The 19323-nt window shown below is 63.3% G+C and overlaps 2 protein-coding genes across 9 annotated transcripts; both read right to left on the bottom strand.

Annotated features, from left to right (window-relative positions):
• Positions 1-1424: 1424 nt before the first annotated feature.
• Positions 1425-17559, bottom strand: COLGALT1 (collagen beta(1-O)galactosyltransferase 1). 6 transcript variants are annotated; one of them, XM_054183429.1, is made up of 13 exons: positions 17424-17559; positions 14176-14323; positions 10324-10434; positions 9308-9425; positions 9031-9165; positions 8005-8209; positions 6840-6959; positions 5890-5966; positions 4640-4746; positions 4371-4503; positions 3182-3309; positions 2845-3051; positions 1425-1705 (listed from the first exon to the last, which is right to left on the bottom strand). In XM_054183429.1, the coding sequence occupies exons 2-13, from the start codon at positions 14298-14300 to the stop codon at positions 1438-1440; spliced, it is 1734 nt and encodes a 577-aa protein (XP_054039404.1). In that variant the 5' UTR covers positions 14301-14323; positions 17424-17559; the 3' UTR covers positions 1425-1437. The 6 variants fall into 6 exon arrangements, with proteins under 6 accessions (XP_054039404.1, XP_054039402.1, XP_054039403.1 ...); XM_054183427.1 differs by lacking the exon at positions 17424-17559 and adding an exon at positions 16044-16181; XM_054183428.1 differs by lacking the exon at positions 17424-17559 and adding an exon at positions 15822-15899.
• Positions 14305-19323, bottom strand: PGLS (6-phosphogluconolactonase). Of its 3 annotated transcripts, none has more exons than XR_008463477.1 (6): positions 18350-19323; positions 18159-18266; positions 17968-18069; positions 17424-17564; positions 17066-17260; positions 14305-14323 (listed from the first exon to the last, which is right to left on the bottom strand). XR_008463477.1 is itself a non-coding variant. In XM_054183432.1 (5 exons), the coding sequence occupies exons 1-5, from the start codon at positions 18617-18619 to the stop codon at positions 17123-17125; spliced, it is 759 nt and encodes a 252-aa protein (XP_054039407.1). In that variant the 5' UTR covers positions 18620-19323; the 3' UTR covers positions 16826-17122. The 3 variants fall into 3 exon arrangements, 1 of the variants encoding a protein (XP_054039407.1); XR_008463476.1 differs by lacking the exon at positions 14305-14323 and adding an exon at positions 16514-16609; XM_054183432.1 differs by lacking the exon at positions 14305-14323 and having other exon boundaries at positions 16826-17260.

The following is a 19323-nucleotide window of genomic DNA, read 5'->3' as shown; positions in this document are numbered from 1 at the left end:
CCCCGAGCTCACCGTGGTGGCCCTGTCCCCCCCCCCGGGGTGTCCCCCACCACCCCCAGGGAGCCCCATATCCCCATCGGCCCCCGTCTCCCCACTCCCTTCTGGGTGCCCCGTGTCCCTTGGGGGGGGGGGTGTGTGTCCCTGTCCCCTGGGGGGGTGTCCCCTGGGCGGGGGGGGGCTGTCCCTGTCCCCTGGAGGGGGTGTCCCTGTGTCCCCTTGGGGGGGGGGTGTCCCCGTGTCCCCTGGGGGGTGGTGCCTGCTGTCCCCAGCCCTCAGGGTACCCCGTGTCCCCTTGGGGTGTCCCCATCCTCCTGGGGCGTCCCTGGGTGCCCCGGCTTCCCCCATTCCCTGGGTGGGGGGGGGGGGGGGTGTGTCCCCATCCCTTCGGGTCCCCCCCCCCATCCCTGTCCTGTGCCCCTTGTCCCCTGGGCGGGGGTGTCCCCATCCGCTGGGGGCGTGTCCTTGTCCCCGGGTCCCCCCCAGGTCCCTGCGAGGGTGTCCCTGGTCCCCCCCAGAGTCCCCACCCTCTGGGGCGCCCCCAGCCCTGGCCCCCAGGCTGTCCCTGTGCCCCACGGCCGCTGGGGGGGGGGTCCCTGACCCCCAGAGTGTCCCCGGCCCCCAGTCCCCCCCCCGCGGTCCCTGAGAGGGTGTCCCCCCCTCCCCTGGGCTGTCCCCCAGGCTGTCCCCGTGCCCTGGGGGTGCCCCTTGTCCCTGTTGTCGGCCCCCCCCCCCCCCCCCCCCCCACCCCCCGGGGGGTGTCCCCGTCCCCCCCACTGACCCCCCCCCCCCGGCCCCCCCGCAGGTGAAGTTGTCCTGCGGGACGGAGACGGCGGTGACGGCCACCACCGAGCCCAGTCGCTGCGAGTACCTGATGGAGCTGGTGACGCCGGCGGCGTGTCACGCCCCCCCCTCGCACGAGGACCACGACGAGCTCTGACCCCCCCCCCAGCCCCTGGTACCACCATCCTCAACGTCCCCCCCCCGCCGCCCCCGGTCACAGCTCTCCTGGCCGTGCCTCAGTTTCCCCTCGGGGTGGGGGGGTGGTGGCCATTCCCTCAAGGGGACAGTCCGGGGGGGGGGGGTGACAGCACGGTCCCTGCCTCAGTTTCCCTCTCCCACAGCCCGCTGGGAGCTGCCAGGACCTCAAGGGACCACAGGACCCCCCCCCCGCCCCGGGGGGGACTTTTTCAAGGAGGGGGAATATTTTGCGGGGGGGTGGGGACACATTTTGCGGGGGGTGGGGGGGGGACACGACGCCACCACACAGACCCCTGTGACCGAGCCGTGGGGGGGGGGTGTCCCTGGGCTGTAAGGACGGAGGCGGGTGGGGGCCGCGTCCATCACTCTCCAAACCCCAAAATTAAAAATAAAAATAGAATTTTTTCCAAGCGTTGTCTCCCGTGTCCCCCCCCCCGCCCCCCGCTGCCCCCCGCCGGGTCATAGCTCGTCGCGGGCGGCGCTGTCGAGGGGCGACTGGAGCACGTCGGAGTTCTGGGCCTCGCGCCGCAGCTGCTCCTGCTCCCGCATCTTGTGGGACCTGGCGCGGTCCCAGTCGGTGGCGGTGGCCGCGTCGTCCCACAGCACCGAGGTCTCGGTGTCGCTGACGTACCCCTCCTCCCCCGTGTAGTGCGTGGGGAACACCAGCAGCGGCTCCGCCGAGAACGCCGCCAGGTCCCGCCGCGGGAAGTGCCGGCTGTAGTCGGCGCTGGGACGGGAGAAGAAAACACCCCCCCCCCACCCAGACACACATACAAAAAAAGAAAAGGAAAAAAAAAAAAAAAAAAAAATTGGGAAAAGCGGCTTTTTTTTTTTTTTCCCCCACCCCCCGGGACGTGGAGGATAAAAGGGGGGATCCTGGGATGCGGGAGGGAAGGCCCCCGGAAGCGGAGGAGGGATGAGAAAAGGGCCCCCAGGGAAGAGGGTGCTCGAAGGGACGAGGAACCGGAGCCGAAGGGACGAGGGACGGCACCGAGGGACACGGGAGCGGCTCCGAGGGGGACGGAGCCATCGGCAAAGGGACAAGGGACCAGCTCCGAGGGGCAACGGCTCCAAGAGGAGAAGGAAAATGGCTCCAAAGGGACAAGAAAAGGTCTCTGGGGGGGGGGGAAGGGATCCAAAGGGACAAGAGAAACATCCCCAAGGGATGAGGAACCAGCTCCGAGGGGAACGGAGCCAGAGGGACACGGAGCCATCTCCAAAAGGACAACGGACCAGCTCTGAGGGGCAACAGCTCCAAGAGAAGGAAAATGGCTCCAAAGGGACAAGGAAAGGATTCTGGGGGAAAATGGAGCCCAAGGGACAAGAGGCCACCTCCGAGGGGGAACGGATCCGTGGGGACAAGAGAAATGGTTCCCAAGGAACCAGGTCTGAGGGGAAGTGGATCCAAAGGGACATGGAGCCATTGGCAAAGGGACCATCACTGAGGGGCAACAGCTCTGAGAGGACGAGGAAAATGGCTCCAAAGGGACAAGAAACGGATCCTGAGGGGAAAGGCGGCGAAAGGGACAAGAAAAATGTCCCCCAAGGGACCAGCTCCGAGGGGAAAGGAGCCAAAGGGACGTGGAGCCATCTCCAAAGGGACACGGAGCCATCGGCAAAGGGACAAGGGACCAGCTCCGAGGGGCAATGGAAAATGGCTCCAAAGGGACAAGAAACGGATCCTGAGGGGAAACGGAGCCGCAGAAGCAGCTCTAAGGGGAGAAGAACAAGGTCTCCGACAGAACCATCCGGAGGGACAAGGGCCCGGCTCCGAGGGGAAACCTCTCCAGCCCTGGAGCCGGACGGCCTCTCCGACCCCCCCCGCCCACCCCCTCCCGACCCTGGGACCCCCCCCCGGGGACTCACAGCGGGTGTTTGTCGAACATGACGGGCAGGAACTCGTCCACCGGCAGCATCTTGCCCAGGGGTTCGGCCGCCAGCAGCTTGCGGGCGCCGCGCAGGGAGAGGACGTAGCCCAGCGTCCAGTAGGAATAATCGGCTTCCACCAGGTTCCGCACGCGCGGCACCGCCTTCTCCGGCCGCTCCACCTGCATCCGCTTCCTCCCGATGTAGCTGGAGTCGGGCGGGGGGAGAGAGACGACGATGACGACAGGGGGACCCTCGATGACGCCAGGGGACCCTCGTTAGCGCCGGGCGAGTCGTTAAGGAGCCGGGGGGGGGGATTAGGGCGGGGGAGCCTCACATGAGGTCCCAGGCCAGGCCGGCCGCCTCCAGGTCCTGCATCAGCGTCATCAGGCGCCGCTTGAAGAAGATCTCGAAGCGCAGGTCGTCCTCGAACACCACCGACTTCTCCAGCCCCCGCCCCGCGATCTGCGACCCAACGGGAAACGGGGGGGATGGGGGGGGGGGTGGTTAGGGGGAAAAAGCCGGGGGGGGATCCCACCCGGTTTTCCTGGGATGGCGGAGGGACGGCGGCGCCGGGGATGACACGGGGCCAGGCAGGAGCGATGTCACCCCCCCACACACACCCCCCCCAAATGCCACCATGTCCCACACCTGGCGCCCGAGGGTGAGGGGGGCCAGCGTCCCCTCGGGACTGGGGACCCGTCCCCGTCCTTTCCCTCGGGATCAGGGACCCATCCCTGTCCTTTCCCTCGGGATCGGGGACCCATCCCTGTCCTTTCCCCCAGGACCCGTCCCCATCCTTTCCCTTGGGATCGGGGACCCGTCCCCGTCCTTTCCCTCGGGACCTGTCCCCAGCCTTTCCCTCGGGATTGGGGACCCGTCCACTTCATTGCCATCAGGATCAGGGACTCGTCCCCTTTGTCACTGTCGGGATTTAGGATTTGTCCCTTAACATCCGCATCAGGGACTCGTCCCTGTCCTTCCCATCAGGATTAGGGACTTGCCCCCTTCCTTCCCGCTGGAATTAGGGACTCGTCCCCGTCGTTACCACCAGGATTAGGGACCTGTGACCTTTGTTCCCGTCAGGATTAGGGTCTCATCCCCTCCCTTCCCTTTGGGATTAGGGATTCGTCTCCTTCCTCCCCCTGGGGATCAGGGACTCGTCCCCTTCGTCACCATCGGGATTAGGGACTTGTCCCCTTCCCTACTGTTGGGATTCGGGATTCGTCTCCTCCGTTGTTAAAATTAGGGACTCGTCCCCTTCGTTACCGTCAGGATCAGGGATTTGTCCCCTTTGTTGCCATCGGGATTTGTCCCCCTCCTTCCCCTCGGATCAGGGATTAAACCCCTTCGTTACCATCAGGATCGGGGATTTCTCCCCTTTGTTACCACGGGGATTCGGGATCTGTCCCCTTCCCCGCCGTCAGGGGCCTCTTCCCCTCCCTCCCCGCGGGGATGAGGGTCCCGTCCCCGTGTCATTCCCAGGGGATCGGGGTGTCCCCCCCCCCCCTCCCGGCGCCGCTCACCTCCTGCCAGACGCGGTAGTGGCTGAGGAAGCAGCCGAGCTCCCCCTTGGTGAGGGGCCGCCCGTGGTAGGGGTCCTTGTACCCCGGCAGCATCCGGATGCCCAGCGCCTCCACCTCGCTGCTGTTCATGGCCCTGCCGAGACACCGGCTCCGGGGACCCTGCCCGGGGGGAGGGGACAAACCCCCCCCTGACCCAGAGCGGCTCCGGACCCACCCCCCCCTGCCCCTTCCCACCCCGGGACCCCCTTCCCAGGATCCCCCGCACTCACTTGCCGTCCACGGCCTCCACCAGCTTGACGGCGATCTCCTGCTCCCGCAGCGTCCGCAGCATCCGCGCCCGGCGGTCCCCGCGCCGCTTCAGGTTGATCATGAAAACCTGGGGAAAAGGGGGGGGGGGGGGAAATACCCCCAAAATCCGGACAAGAGGGAGGAAAAAAAAAAAAACCCCAAAATTCAGAAGGGAAGGGAAAAGGCACCCCAAAATGCAGAAGGGGGAGGGGGGGGGAAAAAACCCCAAATTCTGAACAAAAGGGGAGAACTCCCCTCAAAATCCAAAAGAGAGAGAGGGGAAAACCCCCAAATTTGGGAGAAAAGGGAAAAAGCACCCCAAAATCCAGAAGGGGGGGGGGGAACCCAAATTCTGAAGAAAAGGAAGAACTCCCCCAAAATATAGAAGAAAAGGGGGGAAAATCCCTCAAAATTCAGAAGAAAAGGGGGAAAAAAACCCAAAATCCAGAAGGGGGGGGAGAAACACCCCAAATTCTGAAGAAAAGGGAAGAATTCCCCCCAAAATCCGAAAGAGAGAGGGGAAAATCCCCCAATTTTGGGAGAAGAGGGAAAAAGCACCCAAAATTCAGAAGAAAAGGAAAAGGCACCCCAAGACCCAGAAGAGAGAGGGGAAAAACATCCCAAATTCTGAAGAAAAGGGAAGAACTCCCCCCAAAATCTAGAAGAAAAGGGGGAAAAAAACCCCAAAATTCACAAGAAAAGGGGAAAAACCACCCCGAAATCCAGAAAAGAAGGGGGGAAAACACCCCAAATTCTGAAGGAAGAACTCCCCCCAAAATCTAGAAGAAGAGGGGAAAAAAAACCTCAAAACTCAGAAGAAAAGGGGGGAAAACCCCCAAAATCCAGAAGGGGGGGGGGAGAAACACCCCAAATTCTGAAGAAAAGGGAAGAATTCCCCCCAAAATCCAGCAGAGAGAGAGGGAAACGTCTCAAATCAGAAAAAAAGGGGAAAAGCTCCCCAAAAACCCAGAAGAGAAGGGGGAAAAAAACCCCAAAACTTGGGAGAAAAGGGAAAACCCCACTCCTAAATCCGTAAGGAAAAAAAAAAAACCAAAACCAAACAAACCACCCAAATTTGGAAGAAAAAGGGGAAAATCACCCTTTCTTTTTTTTTGGGGGGGGGAAGGGGAAAATCCGGAAGGATGAGGAAAAAAAGCCCCCAAATCGCGGAGAAAAGGGGACGCCCCCACCCCCCCCCCCACCCCCCCCCCCCCGCGAGGCCCCCCCTCACCTCGTCGAAGCCCATCTTGTCGGGGACCTTGGGGGGGACCCACACGTGTGGGGATGGCTCCGCCGGGGGGTTCTTCACTGGGGGGGGGGACACAGGGGGGGACGCCGGGCTGGCACCCACAGAAGGGGACACCGAGGGGCGGGGGGGGGGTGGGGGGGGGGTGTCTGCTGTGGCCGAGCCGTGTCCTCCCCCGTCCCACCGTGTCCCCTTGTGTCCTGCCATGTCGTGTCCCCCCCCCCCGTCCCACAATGTCCCCCCCGGTGTGTCCCCATGTCCCATCGTGTCCCCCCCAACCCCTCGTGTCCCCCCATCCCCTCACATCCCCCTACGTCCCCTCGCGTCCCCCCCCGTGTCCCCCATCCCCTTGTGTCCCCTCATATCCCACCATCCCCCCCCCCTCGTGTCCCCCCCCTGTCCTGCCATGTCCTCCCTGTCCCCTCATCTCCTGCTGGGCCCCCCCGTCCCCTCGTGTCCTCACATCCCCTCGTGTCCCCGTGTCCCCCCCATCCCTTCCTGTCCCTCGTGTCCCTCCGTGTCCCCTCATGTGCCCCCATGTCCCCCCATGTCCCCCTGTCCCCCCCGGCCCTCCCATGTCCCCCCGTCCCCTCGTCTCCTACTGTGCCCCCACGTCCCCTCGTGTCCCCCGTGTCCCCCCATCCCTTTCTGTCCCTCGTGTCCCACTGTGTCCCCCGTTTCCCCCCTGTCCCCTTGTGTCCCCTCATGTCCCCCCATCCCCCCTTGTCCCCTCGTCTCCCACTGTGCCCCCGTCCCCTCATGTCCCCCGGTCCTACTGTGTCCCTGTGTCCACCATCCCCTCGTGTCCTCGCATCCCCTCACGTCCCCCGTGTCCCCCCGTGTCCCCCCATCCCTTCCTGCCTCTCCTGTCCCACTGTGTCCCCCCGTCCCCTCATGTCCCCCCGTGTCCCCCTGTCCCCCCGCCCCGCGCTGACCCATGATCTCCAGCAGGACGTGCAGGAAGCTCTCGGCCTCGTCCCGCAGGGAGCTGTGGGAGCGCAGCGGCACCGGCAGGAACCCGAACGGCTCCCGGTTACACACGAACATGGGGACCCCTGGGGACGGCACCGCAGCGCGTCACGCCGGGGTCACGGCGGGCGACGCCGGCCCAAAGCGACGTTCAGCCAGCCCAAAATTACCGCGAAGCCAGGCCAAACTCGGCTCCCGCCAGCCCGGGCCGGGCCACGCGCCAAATTAAAGGAACTTTATAAAGTCGTACGAGCCCAAACTCAACATTAAGCGAGCCCAAAGCTAAAGGGAGCCCAATGTCACAGTTAAGGGAGCCCAAAGTCAAAATTAAGCGAGCCCAACCTCAAACGAGGTGAGCCCAAAGTTAAGCGAGCCCAAACTTATTTAAACGAGCCCGAACTTAACGTTGAGAGAGCCCAAAGTTAACGTTGAGAGAGCCCAAACTTAAAGGAGCCCAAAACTCAAAGTGAACCCAACGGTCAAGTTCAGCGAGCCCAAAAATTAAGCGAGCCCAAACTGAGTTAAGCGAGCCCAACACAAAATTAAGTGAGCCCAACCTCAAAGTTCAGCGAGCCCAATGCAAAATCAAGCAAGCCCAACTCGAAGTTAATTAAGCGAGCCCAACCTCAAAACTAAGCGAGCCCAACGCAAAATTAAGCGAGCCCGACCTCAAAGTTAAGCGAGCCCAACCTCAAAGTTCAGCGAGCCCAATGCAAAATTAAGCGAGCCCAATGCAAAATTAAGCGAGCCCAGTGCAAAGTTAATTGAGCCCAACCTCAAAGTCAAGCGAGCCCAACGCCAAATTAAGCGAGCCCAGCCTTAAAATTGAGCGAGCCCAACGCAAAGTTAAGCGAGCCCAACCTCAAAATTAAGTGAGCCCAACGCCAAATCAAGCGAGCCCAGCCTTAAAACTGAGCGAGCCCAACGCAAAATTAAGCGAGCCCAACCTCAAAATTAAGCGAGCCCAGTGCAAAGTTAATTAAGTGAGCCCAACCTCAAAGTTAAGCGAGCCCAAGGCAAAGTTACGCGAGCCCAAGGCAAAATTACGCGAGCCCAAGGCAAAATTACGCGAGCCCAAGGCAAAATTATGCGAGCCCAAGGCAAAATTATGCGAGCCCGACGTCCCCTCACCGGCCTGGCGGCAGGAGAAGGCGAAGACGATGATGTCGTCGAAGGCCCAGGCGTAGTCGGGGTGCGGGGGGTAGAAGGCCAGCGCGCGCGAGCCCTCCTTGCGCAGGTCCAGCAGCAGCGTGGAGTGCGCCATGGGCACCGGGAAGCAGCCGCGGCGCTCCCGCTTCCGGATGGGCAGGTACGCCGGCGTGCGGCGGTAGTAGCCCTGGCGCGGAGGGACCCTCTGGGCGCCGGCTCGGGGGGGACAGGGAGGACCCGGCGCGCCCAGGGGACGTGGCACCCAGGGGACGCCGAGGACCCAGAGGATGCGGCACCCAGGGGATCCAGTGGACACAACAGGACCCGGCACCCAGAGGGTCCTCTGCACCCAGGGGACACGGTACCCAAGAGACGCGGTGCCCAGGGGACCCAGAAGACCTGGAGGACCCAGCACCCAGGGGACACAGAGGACCCAGAGGCCATGGCACCCAAAAGATGTGGCACCCAGAGAACACGGCACCCAGGGGACGCGGCACCCAGGGGACATATAGGACCTGGTGCTCAGGGGACACAGAGGACAGGGCACCCAGAGGGTCCTCTGCACCCAGGGGATGTGGTACCCAAGAGACGGGGTGCCCAGGGGACTCAGAGGATCCAGCACCCAGGGGACCTGGAGCACCCAGGGGACGCGGCACCCAGGGGATCCAGAGGAGCCACCACCCAAAGGACATGGGCCCCAGGGGACCCAGAGAACTCAGCACACAGGGGACCTGGCACCCAGAGGACCCAGAGAACCCAGGGGACCCATCACCCAAGGCATGTGGCACCCAGGGGACCTGTCACCTGGAGGAAGCGGCACCCAGGGGACACGGAGGACCCCAGTGCCCTGGAGGACACGGGCTCCAGGGGACCCAGAGAACGTGGCACCCAGGGGACCTGGAGGACTCGACACCCAGAAGACCCAGGGGAGCTGGCACGTGGAGGACGCCGGGGATGCGGCACCCAGAGGACCTGTGGGACGCGGCACCCAGGGGACGCGGCTCTCACCTGCGCCGTCATCCCGCACCAGAAGTTGGAGTACGCGGCGCGCGAGTCCAGCATCGGGGCCACCACCGTCTTGTTCTCGGCCATCAGCAGCCCCAGCGTGTCGGGGTTGGTCAGGACGTTGTCGGCGTCCAGGAACTGCCCGGCGGCACCGAGACACCCGAAACCGGCCCCGTCAGCCCCGAAACCACCGCTGCCGCGGGGCCGTGTCCCATTCCCCCCCCCACCCCGGGGTGCTGTGTCCTGTCCCCCCCTCCCCGGGGTGGCGGGACCCCCTTACCAGCAGGTAGTCGGCCCACATGGCGCGGGCGGACTCCAGCGCCGCCTGCCGCAGCTTCATCACGTGCTCGTAGCGGGAGGGGGGCCAGTGTTTGGGACCCTCCTCGTCGGGGTACGACCTTGGGGGGGGGGGGGAAACGGGATGACACTGCGCTGCCCTCCTGTCCCCGGAGCCATCCCCCCCAACCCTGCACCCCCCCACCCCGCTCCGTGGGACCCCCCTGAGACTGGGCACCCACAGGGACCCACGGCCCATAGGCAACATACCCTCCCCCCCCAAAAAAAAACACCGGCCACCCAAAGTCCATGGGACCCCTCAAACCTGGGTGCCCACAGGGACCCCCTTACGGTGGGGACCCACAGCCAAAGGACCCTCCCCCCCTCAAACTTGGGGACCCACAGCTCATCGGGACCCCCTTCTCAGGCTGGGGACTGAGAGCGTATGGACCCCCCGCCCCCAAACCTGAGCACCCACAGCCAAAGAAACCCCTCCAAAACAGGGCACCCGCAGCCCCTGGGGCTCCCCCTGAACCTGGGCACCCACAGGGACACCCCCCCACAAACTTGGGCACTCACAGCCCACGGGGACCCCCTTAGGATAGGGACCCGCAGCCCATAGACACCCCCCTCCTCCCCAAAACCGGGCACCCACAGCCCACAGGGACCCCCCCCCCAGCCTGGGTGCCCACAGGGACCCCCTTCTGATGGGGACCCACAGCCAAAGGACTCCCCCCAAAAGGGGCTCCCCCTGAACCTGGGCACCTAGAAGGACACCCCCCCCCCCCAGCCCAGGCTGGGGACCCACAGCCAAAGGACCCCCCCCCAAAACTTGGGGACCCCCAGCCCACGGAGACCCCCCCCAAAGCTGGGCATCGACAGGAACCCCCCCCCCAAACTTGAGCACCTACAACTCATGGAGACCCCCCCTCAGGCTGGGGACACCCCCCCCCCCCCCGACACCCGCACCCCGCGGGGCTCCCCCTCTGCCCCCGTCCCCCCGGGGTGCCCCCCCCTCACCGCGGCTCCTCCATGGGCCTCCACTCCACGCGGTGGTAGAGCCCCCGCACCCGCAGCAGCCATTCCCGCAGCAGCGCCGTCGTGTTGTCCTCGCTGTGGTCCACGGCCACCCTGCGGGGACACGGCTGTCACCTCTGGCTGCCCCCCCCCCCCATGTGTCATCCCCCCCCCCCCATAGCTCCCCCACAACCCCCTCAGCCCCGAGGATCCCTCCCTGCCCCACGTCCCCCGCCGTGTCCCCCTCACACCCCGTGTCCCCCCCCCATGTCCCCCTACTCATGCCCCCCCCCCCCCCCCATGTCCTCCCCACCCCATGTCTCCCCCAGCCCCATGTCCCTCTGAGTGTCGCCCCCCCCCCCCCGGGTATCCTCTAATGCCCCTCCGTGTACCCCCCACCCCATATCGCCCCCCCCCCCGTGTTCTTCCCCCCATCTCGCATCCCTCCCCATGCCCCCCCACCCCATGTCCCCCCACCTTGCGGCCCCACCGCCCGTGTCCCCCCCGCCCCCCCCCACCCCCGCTCCGTGTCCCCAATGCCCCGTGTCCCCCCCGGTCCCATATCCCCCGCGCCCTCCCACGCGTGCTCCCCCCCCATCCCACGTCCCCCCCGCCCCGTGTCCCGTCCCCCCGGTGCCCCCCCCGCCCCGCACCACAGCGCCGTCCGCTCCTTGGGGTGCCGCAGCCGCTCCAGCGCCCCCAGCGTGGCGGGCAGCGCATGGGCCGCGTTCCGCGCCAGCAGCGCCACCACCACCCGCGGCGGCCGCAGCGGCGACTCGGGGCTCCAGCGCTCCTCGGGGAAGTACCCGCCCGCCGGCCCCGGCCCCGGGCCCGGGCCCGGCCCCGCCGCCAGCGCCAGCAGCAGCAGCGGCCACGGCCGCGCCGCCATCCTGGGCCGCCCGCGGCTCCGCCCCTCTGGCCACGCCCCCGTGGCCGCGCCCACTACACCCCCAACGCCCCCCGCGCGACCACGCCTCCTCATTGGCTACGCCCACACTGGCCACGCCCCCCTCGCGGACAGAGCCCTCTATGGCCGGGACGCGCCGAGGCCACGCCCCTTAAGTGGGCGTGTCCATGCGTGACCACGCCCCCCAGTCTTTAGCCACGCCCCCCCCCCGGCTCCCGTCCACCTCCCGCGGGCCCGGCGCCAGGACGGGGCGAGCGCGGGCCCGGGGCGGTCGCCACCGCGGCACCGGGCACCTCCCCGGCTCCCCCCTCACCGGTCTCTGTCCCCCTCCGCCCCGAATTCCACCTTCAGCGGCTCACGGCCGAGTATTTCACCCTCAAAGCGGCACTTCCAAGTAATTTCACCCTCAAAAATTCTACCTCCGAGCGTTTTCACCCCCAAAATCCTACTTCCGAGCATTTCGCCTTCGAAACTTCAAGTAGTTTTATCTTCCAAATGCGTGCTTTCCCAGCATTTTTACCCTCAACATTCCACTTTCGCCTATTTTTACTCTCAAAATTTCAAGTCGGCTTCACCTTCGAAACGTGTCCCCCCCTCTCCCCGCAGTGTTTTCCCCGCAAAATTCTACCCTCGGGTGAAATTCCCCAGGGAAAATGCTCAAAAACGTCGACTTCCAAGAGAACAAGCCGGGCCCGTCTCAGCCCCTCTTCACCCTCTTTTCACGCCCGGCCGACGGAAAACCCTCGACCGTTGGAGAGACGCGGGGAATATTGTCACCTCCTCGGATTTAAAGAGGGTTAAAGCGTCCCTCGCCCCCGCCGTGAGTCACCGGCCCACAACGGCTCCCTTGTTCCGGGCAGGGGTGGGGGGGACGGGGACGCGACCGCCCGTGACATCAGCCCTGTAAAATGAGATGATTCCCCCCCCCCCCGCGCCCCAACCCGGCTTTGGCCGGCGGGAGGTTCCAGGCATCCAGGGGGAGGGAAGGGAAGGAAAACTGGCAGGAATTCAAACTAAAAATCAGCCTTGGGATTCTGGAAGGGAGCGAGGGGCAACAGCTGGAATTCAACTCGAATGTACAAACATGGAAACGGCTGTTTAACGACGGCTTAAAAAAAAAAAAAAACCAAAAAAAAACCCACCCAAAAACCAACCCAAAATCTCTGCTGTGGGTAAAAAAGCGGCGGCGAGGAGGGGGACTGCAAATATTTTGACGGGGGATGCGGCCAGCGCCGCTGCTTCGTTAATATTTTCCAGGTTGATGATGACGGCGAAGTCGGAGAACACAAAATGCTTGTATTGGGGCAGCTCCTATGCGGCGGGGAGGGGGGGGGAGGGCGGGGGGGAACGGGGCAGCGTCTGCGCTCCCAGAGAGCCGGGAGGCTGCCAAACCAGCAGCCGGGATGGGAAAAACGACGGGAATTGGGTAAAGCTCCCCAAAAATTTGGGCAGAGCGAGAGCAGGGAGGAGAGAAGCGCCCTGGGATCCCAGAGGAGCCCGTGAGCCCCCGGGACAGGTCCCCCCTTCGCCCCCAAAACCACCCCCGGGACTCGCTACGGAGGGAAGCGGAAAGGGGAAGACGCCAAAAAAGGGAATAGAATAAAAATAAAAGCAGAATGTTGTGGGAAGCGCAGCTGAAAGGGGGGGGACACACCCACGGCGGGGCTGGGGGGGACACAGAACGGGACTCTGTCCCTCCGGAGGAGGTTTTCAGGCTGCGGTTTGGCAGCCGCCGCCGCTGGAATTAAAAGCTCTTTTCTGCCGAGAGACCGAACCTGAAGGAGCCGCTTTTTCCCGCTGAACTAAAACCCACTTGTTTGAGCCCGTTTTCCCCAGCCGAGTCCCCCCCCAGCCCTGCTCCGAGCCCATCGCGGGCTCGACGGGACCCGTTTACACCCAAACTCCAAATGTTTCAGCAGGAAAAAAAAAAAGGAAGAAAAATCCGGAGCGGCCCCTCCCGAGCGAACCGCGAACTTCTGCGATTCAGTTCCGAAGAGGCGCGAGAGAGCAGCCGGGAAACGCGGCAAAGAGGGTGATTCAATGGAAAAAAAAAAAAAAACCCACCCCAAAACGCGTCCAAATAAACCCACGGCGGGCGTAAAAGGAAAGGGAGAGCGGCCCCCCCCTCACCTTCGGCAGCCGCCCCCGGGGCTCATCCCGGCACTCGGGTGAGCTGGTGGCGGCTGGTGACCTCTGCCAGGGGCCGGGGAAGGTTGGGGGTGACATTCTGCGTCACCCGCGAGGACAAAAAAAAAACCTACTGAGCCCGCGCGGGCTGGGGGGACGCGGGATTTTCCTCCCCATCGCGGCAATCCCGAGCCCAAATCCAGGCTGGGGGGCGGAGGAGCCCTGAGGAGAAGGACTTTGGGGTGTTGGTGGGGGTCAATATGAGCTGGCAACGTGCGCTGGTAGCCCAGAAAGCCACCGGCAACCTGGGCTGCATCCCCAGCAGGGCGAGGGGGGGGATTCTGCCCCTCTGCTCCGCTCTGGGGAGACCCCCCTGCGGCGCTGCCTTCGGCTCTGGGGCCATGGGAAGGACACGGAGCTGTGGGAGCGGGGCCAGAGGAGGCCCCGGAGATGCTGGGAGGGCTGGAGCCCCTCTGCTGTGGGGCCGGGCTCAGCTGGGGGGGTTCAGCCTGGAGAAGAGAAGGCTCCGGGGAGACCTTGGAGCCCCTTCCAGTCCCTAAAGGGGCTCCGGGAAAGCCGGGAAGGGACTCTGGATCAGGGAGGGGAGCTGTGGGATGAGGCGGGATGGGTTTAAACTGGAAGAGGGGAGATTGGGAACGCGCAAAGGAACATGGTTTTATGGTTTCTCGCCAACACAAAGGGCGGCGACGCCACCAGCTGTCGGGAGACGCGCTGCGCTCGGGCCTTCGGAAGGAAACTCCCGTCCTTCCCAGGGCAGGGAAAAAGGACATTCTTGAAGCAATAACTCACCAAACCCTCACCGGGACTCGCCGTCCCCAGTTAAAGGCTGCCGACGCTTCGCGGGAAAGCCTGGAAAACGCACAGGAGCGGCGCCGATTTGTCCATCTTCCTTGAGCTCAATCGCCTTCAGCACAGGTGCCAGCATCTCAGCGGGGTTTTCCAGCAGGACTAGAAGATAGTTTTTTACAGACTTATTGACCGAAAAGGCAAAAAACTGCCCTGGGAGAGTGGAAAAAGGGAGAGGGGAGGGGGTGCCGTGCGGCTTTGGCCGTGGCCCTTGTCCCCGAGGCAGCCCAGGGGGGGGCGTGAGGTGGGGATGGGGCCGGGCCAAGGGTTTAAAAAAGCTGCAGGGGGGGGGGAAGGGCCAGGGCAGGTGCAGCCCCTGAGGATGAGGATGGAGCTGGCCCCGCTGTGCCGGGGGTGGGGGGAGCTCAGGGGTGAAACCAGGGGGGGGTTCCGCAGGCAGCCGCCTCCGGCCATCGCCGGACACGGGCAATTTTTGACCCTGGCCCTGGGAGAGTTAAAAAAAAAAAAAAAAAAAAAAAAGGCGTTATTTTTAATTGCAAATATATTTAATTTGCTTATTATTAATTTGCTAATGTAATTTATAATTAGCAATTTTCGCTCTCCCGGGGCTCAAAAATATCCCGGCCCAAGGTGCCAGGAGGGAAACCTGGGGCTTGTTCTGTCTTTGGGAAGCGCTTCCGTCGCCCCACAAACCTCGGGGCCCCGCGGGGGACCGCAGACGGGTGGGGAGAGGGGCAAAGGGGGATGCAGGGGGGGAAGAAACGGGGGAGGCGGGACGGGAAGAACGGGGAAGGAAAGAAAGGGGGGGCGTGGGGGAAGCAGGGGGAGGGTTGGGGGGAAGGGGGGAGAGGGGACAAGGGGGAAGAAAGAGGGAACAGAGGATGGGGGAGGCGGATGGAAAAGGGGGAAAGAGGGGACATGGGACGAGTCGGGGGAAAGAAAGGGGGAAGTGGGAAAAGGGGAAGGGGACAGGAGCGGAAGAACAGGGAAAGGGGGGGGCAGGGGAAGTGGGGGTGGGGAACGTGGAAAGGGGGGAAAGAAAGGGGGAAGTGGGAAAAGGGGAAGGGGGGCCCAGAGGAAGCGCGGGTGGAGAACGTGGAAAGAGGGAAAGAAAGGGGGAAGTGGGGAGAGGGGGGGAAGAAAGGGGAAGCGGGGGACAGGGCAGGGGGACAGAAAGGGGAAAGAGGGAATTCGGGAGCGAGGAATTCAGGAACGACGCAGAAACGACGGCGCAGGATACAACGAGGGGATTTTTCCGAGTTATTTCCGCATTTAAGAGGGCACGGCGGAAGGGGCAGCGCTCGCTGGCTCTCTGCGCCCGCTCTCGCTTCCCTAATCAAGCCGAGCGAAATCTGCCGTTTTCACCCTTCGGCAACGGGCGGGTTTTGCCACCCTTCGCGCCCCGCGGGACGGGGAGAAGCAGGAAACTCCGAGCAGAAACACCCGTCCCTTGCATCAGCGCTCGGGCTGGTCGCGACCCCCAAATATTTTTAATACAAGGAAATCAAGGGGGGGATGGTTTAGAAAAAGGCATAAAGCCGGAGGGAAAACGGGTTTGGAATCCCCGGGGGGTAACACGGCGGAAGAGAAGTGGGTTTCGACGGACACAGTACCACGGACCAGACACAGGAGGATTTACCACCGCACGGTTTTGGACTCGCGTTTCCAAAACCATCTCCTTCAAACTTGTGTCGTTTGTCAGGCCCGAGAATGGGGGATCGCGTTATTTTGAATATTATTTTAACTTCGCGTTAGATTTTAGCTTCAAAGCCTTGTCCACCTGCAAACTCTTGTCCGTTTGCTTCATGTTTTTAGGATGCAGAGCTCGGCTATCGGGCAGATAAAACGTGATTTTCGTTACCTTCACGTTTAACTCACGAATCCTGACGTTTTCTGTCTGGATCTCCTTGGAACTTGATTTCAGAGACACCGAGAGCAGCCTCTCCCCGCTCCTGCTCGCGGCGTTCCCCAGGAAGGCGACGCAGAGACGACTACGGACAAAGCAGCCCCTGGGCACTTCGCTGACGAAGGCCGAATCGCTCGTACTCCGGCACTCATCGACTTCTCTGCAGCTCTGAAAGACGCCGTCAGGAGGGACGGCTGCGCCTTGTGCTGCTCCAAGTCCCGTCCAGCTTCTCACGCGTCCGTAAATATCCACCTCCAGCCCAGGAACTTCAATTCTTGGGGTTTGTTTTTTTTCCCCCCCCCAAATCTGGCACGGAAGAGCTGCGCTTCCTAAAGCACCTGCCTTTTCTGACTCAGCTTCTTCATCCATCAAGACAGGACACGGTTCCTTTCCGGCTGCGCCAACGGACACCGTGCCACCTCAAAGCCTTTTTCACCACCAAAAGCTCCAACCTCAGCGCTGCGCACGCGGGCGCGTGGAAAAACAGGGAGGAGCCACCGACACGGAGTTTTCGGCAAGAACTAAAGCACAATGAAATCAGGATTAACAGAGAGAAATCAAATCAAACAGTGAGGGAAAGAGCGTCACCCTGCAGCCGGAGCCGCTCCAGACACGCGTCCGTCTGTCCGTCCGTCCGTCCTCACGCCGCCGACACCCCAGACCGTGCGCCGGCTCCTTGAGTCCCTCATTTACGGAAGAGCGTGGCCCCGTGGAAAAAGAACCAGGAGCAGAAGAGCCCAAATCCATCTGTTTAATACCGCGTACCCGTTTCACGTCACAGCGAGCAAATCGAACCGCGTGATGCCGTCACCGGGCATGATTCCAACCCAGCACCCACCGAAGCGAAGGAATTATTACGTGGAAATTCGTGCTTGGCAAAGCACCGATTGCTCCAGAAAAAAGGGACAGGAGAAAAAAAAAAAAAAGTGTTTTTTGTGCCACAACCGAGCGCTACGATCAAATGTGGCATTCTTCACCTGGAATGTCACGCAGCCAGGGCTGCAGCTGCCGTCACCCGAGCCTAGCCGGCGGCTCTACAAGACGGAATGTTTCTCCAGGGGAATGGTCAGCTCTTTGGCCGCCGGCTCATCCAGGAACCAGCGCAGCTGCCCGGAGAGAGGCCGGACGCGGGCGGCGGGGAGGGGGTTTTCCTCGTCGCCTTCCAAAATGCGCTGTTGGGAGAGAGGGAACGGCGCCTCAGCCGAGCGGGGCGGCGAAAGGGAGCCGCAAACTGCACCTGAAATGCTTCAGCAGTTGCCTGAAGCCTCTCGATTGCTCATTCCCCCCCAGACGCCTTGGATTTTAATTAAGATGATGAAGAATTTGGGTCCAAACCTTTAAAACGGCAGCTTTGCCTTCCCCCGTAGCCACGAACACAACCATCCGCGCAGCGTTCAGCACCGGCAGGGTTAACGTTATCCGCTCCGGCGGCGGCTTCGGGGAGTCAGTGATAGCAGCGACGATTTTCTCTTTTTCCTATCAGAGGGGAAAAAAAAAAAATCATGAAAAAAGGGAAAAACGCCTGAAGCAGGGGAGCAATCCAGGCTCTGACCGTAACCGGCGTGAGCGGGGGCTGCTGAGGGGCCTCAGTGTTTCCCCACCCCCACCCAAGTCAGGGTCTCCTTTTTTGTTTCCCCCCAAACTCCCCAAATCAGGAGAAATTTAAAAGAGCTAAGCAGGAGGATGACCCAACCTCGGCAGCTTTTCTCTCCTCACAACAGCTTTTTTCCCCTCCTCTTTTTTTTTTTTTTTTTCTTTTTAAAATGCACCGCCCCCAGAGCAGGAACTGCCTCATGGACGCCGTTGGTGAGTTACCGATGAAAATCTCGGGGTAATGGCACCCGCGGGGGCACCGGCGGGAGCCGGACGCCAAGCTCACCTGGAGCAGGGGGTGTCCGGGGAAGAGGGAGCAGGTATGTCCGTCCGGCCCGACCCCCAGCACCAGCAAATCGAAGACGGGCACCTCCTGGCCCGGGAAAGCCTGCGGGGAGAGACCGGGAGATGGAACCGGGGCGGGGAACGCTTCCAGCCGACGCTCAGCATCCCCCCCACCCGCCCCACGGCCGGTACCTGGCGGAGCTGGGCGGCGTAATCCTCGGCGGCGGCGGCGGGGGACAGCCCGGGGGTGAGGGCCAGCACCCGCGGCCCGGGGCCGGGCAGCCGCGGCAGCAGCTGGGCCTGCGGGAGGAGGGGCAACGATCAGGGCCGGCCCGGGGGGGGAGCAGAGCTTCCCCGGCCCGGCCCGGCCCGTCCCCGCTCACCTTGTAGGCCCCGCCGGTGCTCTCGGGGTGTTCGGGCGGCACCAGCCGCTCGTCGCAGAAGGCCACCAGCCAGCGGGCCGGGGCGGCGGGGCCTGCGGCGGCGGCGGGCAGGTGCCGGGAGAGGATCCCCACCAGGCTCCCTCCGGAGAGGCCCAGCGAGAAGCGGCCGCCGCCCGCCGCTGCCGCCTGCTCGGCAACCAGCTGGGCCAGGGCTGGGCCCAGCTCCTGCGGGGAGGGGAACACCGAGACGCGGCAGGCAGCGGCGGCCATGGCGACGGTGGCACTACCGGGAGCGTCGCGCCGGAAGTGACGCGCCCTACGTCATTGCCTAGCAACCCGCGGCCTAGGCCTCGCCGTTGCCTAGCGACCCGCGGCCTAGGCCTAGCCGCGGCCTAGCGACCCGCGGCCTAGGCCGCCCCTCAGGTCCCGGCCCCGCCGGAAAAAGGGGGGCAGAGGCGGGCTGAGCCCACGCAGCTTCACCCCGTTATTCCCTTTTCCACCATCCAAGAACAACCCCCTCCCTCAGCCAGGTTCCCTAAAGCCTCAAGCACCAGGCTCCGGGGAGGGTAAACCCACCAGCAGCTCCCCTCCACCACAGCACCCATCGAAGTCTTTGGTTTTCTTTTCTTTTTTTTTTTTTTAATATCCTCACAGCCCCAGCCCTAAGGGTAGTTAAAACTAACGCCAAGTGAGGTTAAAAATGGTCTAAACCGGTTAAGAGAGAAGCCCCCCCCCCCCCAGGGCACAGGTATCTCCGTAAATAAATATGGCCGTGGCGGGTAGTGGTTACAAAAATACACTCTATCGGCATCAGGGCAGGTTAACGGGGCGTCAGGGGGTGGCGGATTAATGTGCTTGAGGGGGGGGAGACCCCCACAGAAGGAGGGCGCAGGAATCCATCGCTTCCCGCCAGCGCCGCAGCCCTCCCATGAGTCAGGGGTTTTCCCCGCGGGGAAAAAAAAATGCCGAATCCG

Source organism: Rissa tridactyla, chromosome 25, assembly GCF_028500815.1.
Source record: "Rissa tridactyla isolate bRisTri1 chromosome 25, bRisTri1.patW.cur.20221130, whole genome shotgun sequence".
Lineage (NCBI taxonomy): Eukaryota > Metazoa > Chordata > Aves > Charadriiformes > Laridae > Rissa > Rissa tridactyla.
Note: the sequence above shows the minus strand (reverse complement) of the source record. Positions and strands in the feature narration are given on the sequence as shown.

What these genes read in the sequence shown, in the direction of transcription:
- COLGALT1 (XM_054183423.1), bottom strand. Translation starts at nt 14,145, where the DNA reads ATGTCCTTTTTCCCTGCCCTGGGAAGGACGGGAGTTTCCTTCCGAAGG. An exon ending in CGTCCTGCTGGAGATCATGG is followed by an intron (nt 5,967 to 6,839) that starts GTCAGCGCGGGG and finishes CCCCCCCCCCAG; the next exon opens with TGAAGAACCCCCCGGCGGAG. An exon ending in GGCCTGGCCTGGGACCTCAT is followed by an intron (nt 3,052 to 3,181) that starts GTGAGGCTCCCC and finishes GCCCGACTCCAG; the next exon opens with CTACATCGGGAGGAAGCGGA.
- PGLS (XM_054183432.1), bottom strand. Translation starts at nt 18,619, where the DNA reads ATGGCCGCCGCTGCCTGCCGCGTCTCGGTGTTCCCCTCCCCGCAGGAG. An exon ending in CCGGACACCCCCTGCTCCAG is followed by an intron (nt 17,565 to 17,967) that starts GTGAGCTTGGCG and finishes CCCCTCTGATAG; the next exon opens with GAAAAAGAGAAAATCGTCGC. An exon ending in GCAAAGCTGCCGTTTTAAAG is followed by an intron (nt 17,261 to 17,423) that starts GTTTGGACCCAA and finishes CTCTCCCAACAG; the next exon opens with CGCATTTTGGAAGGCGACGA.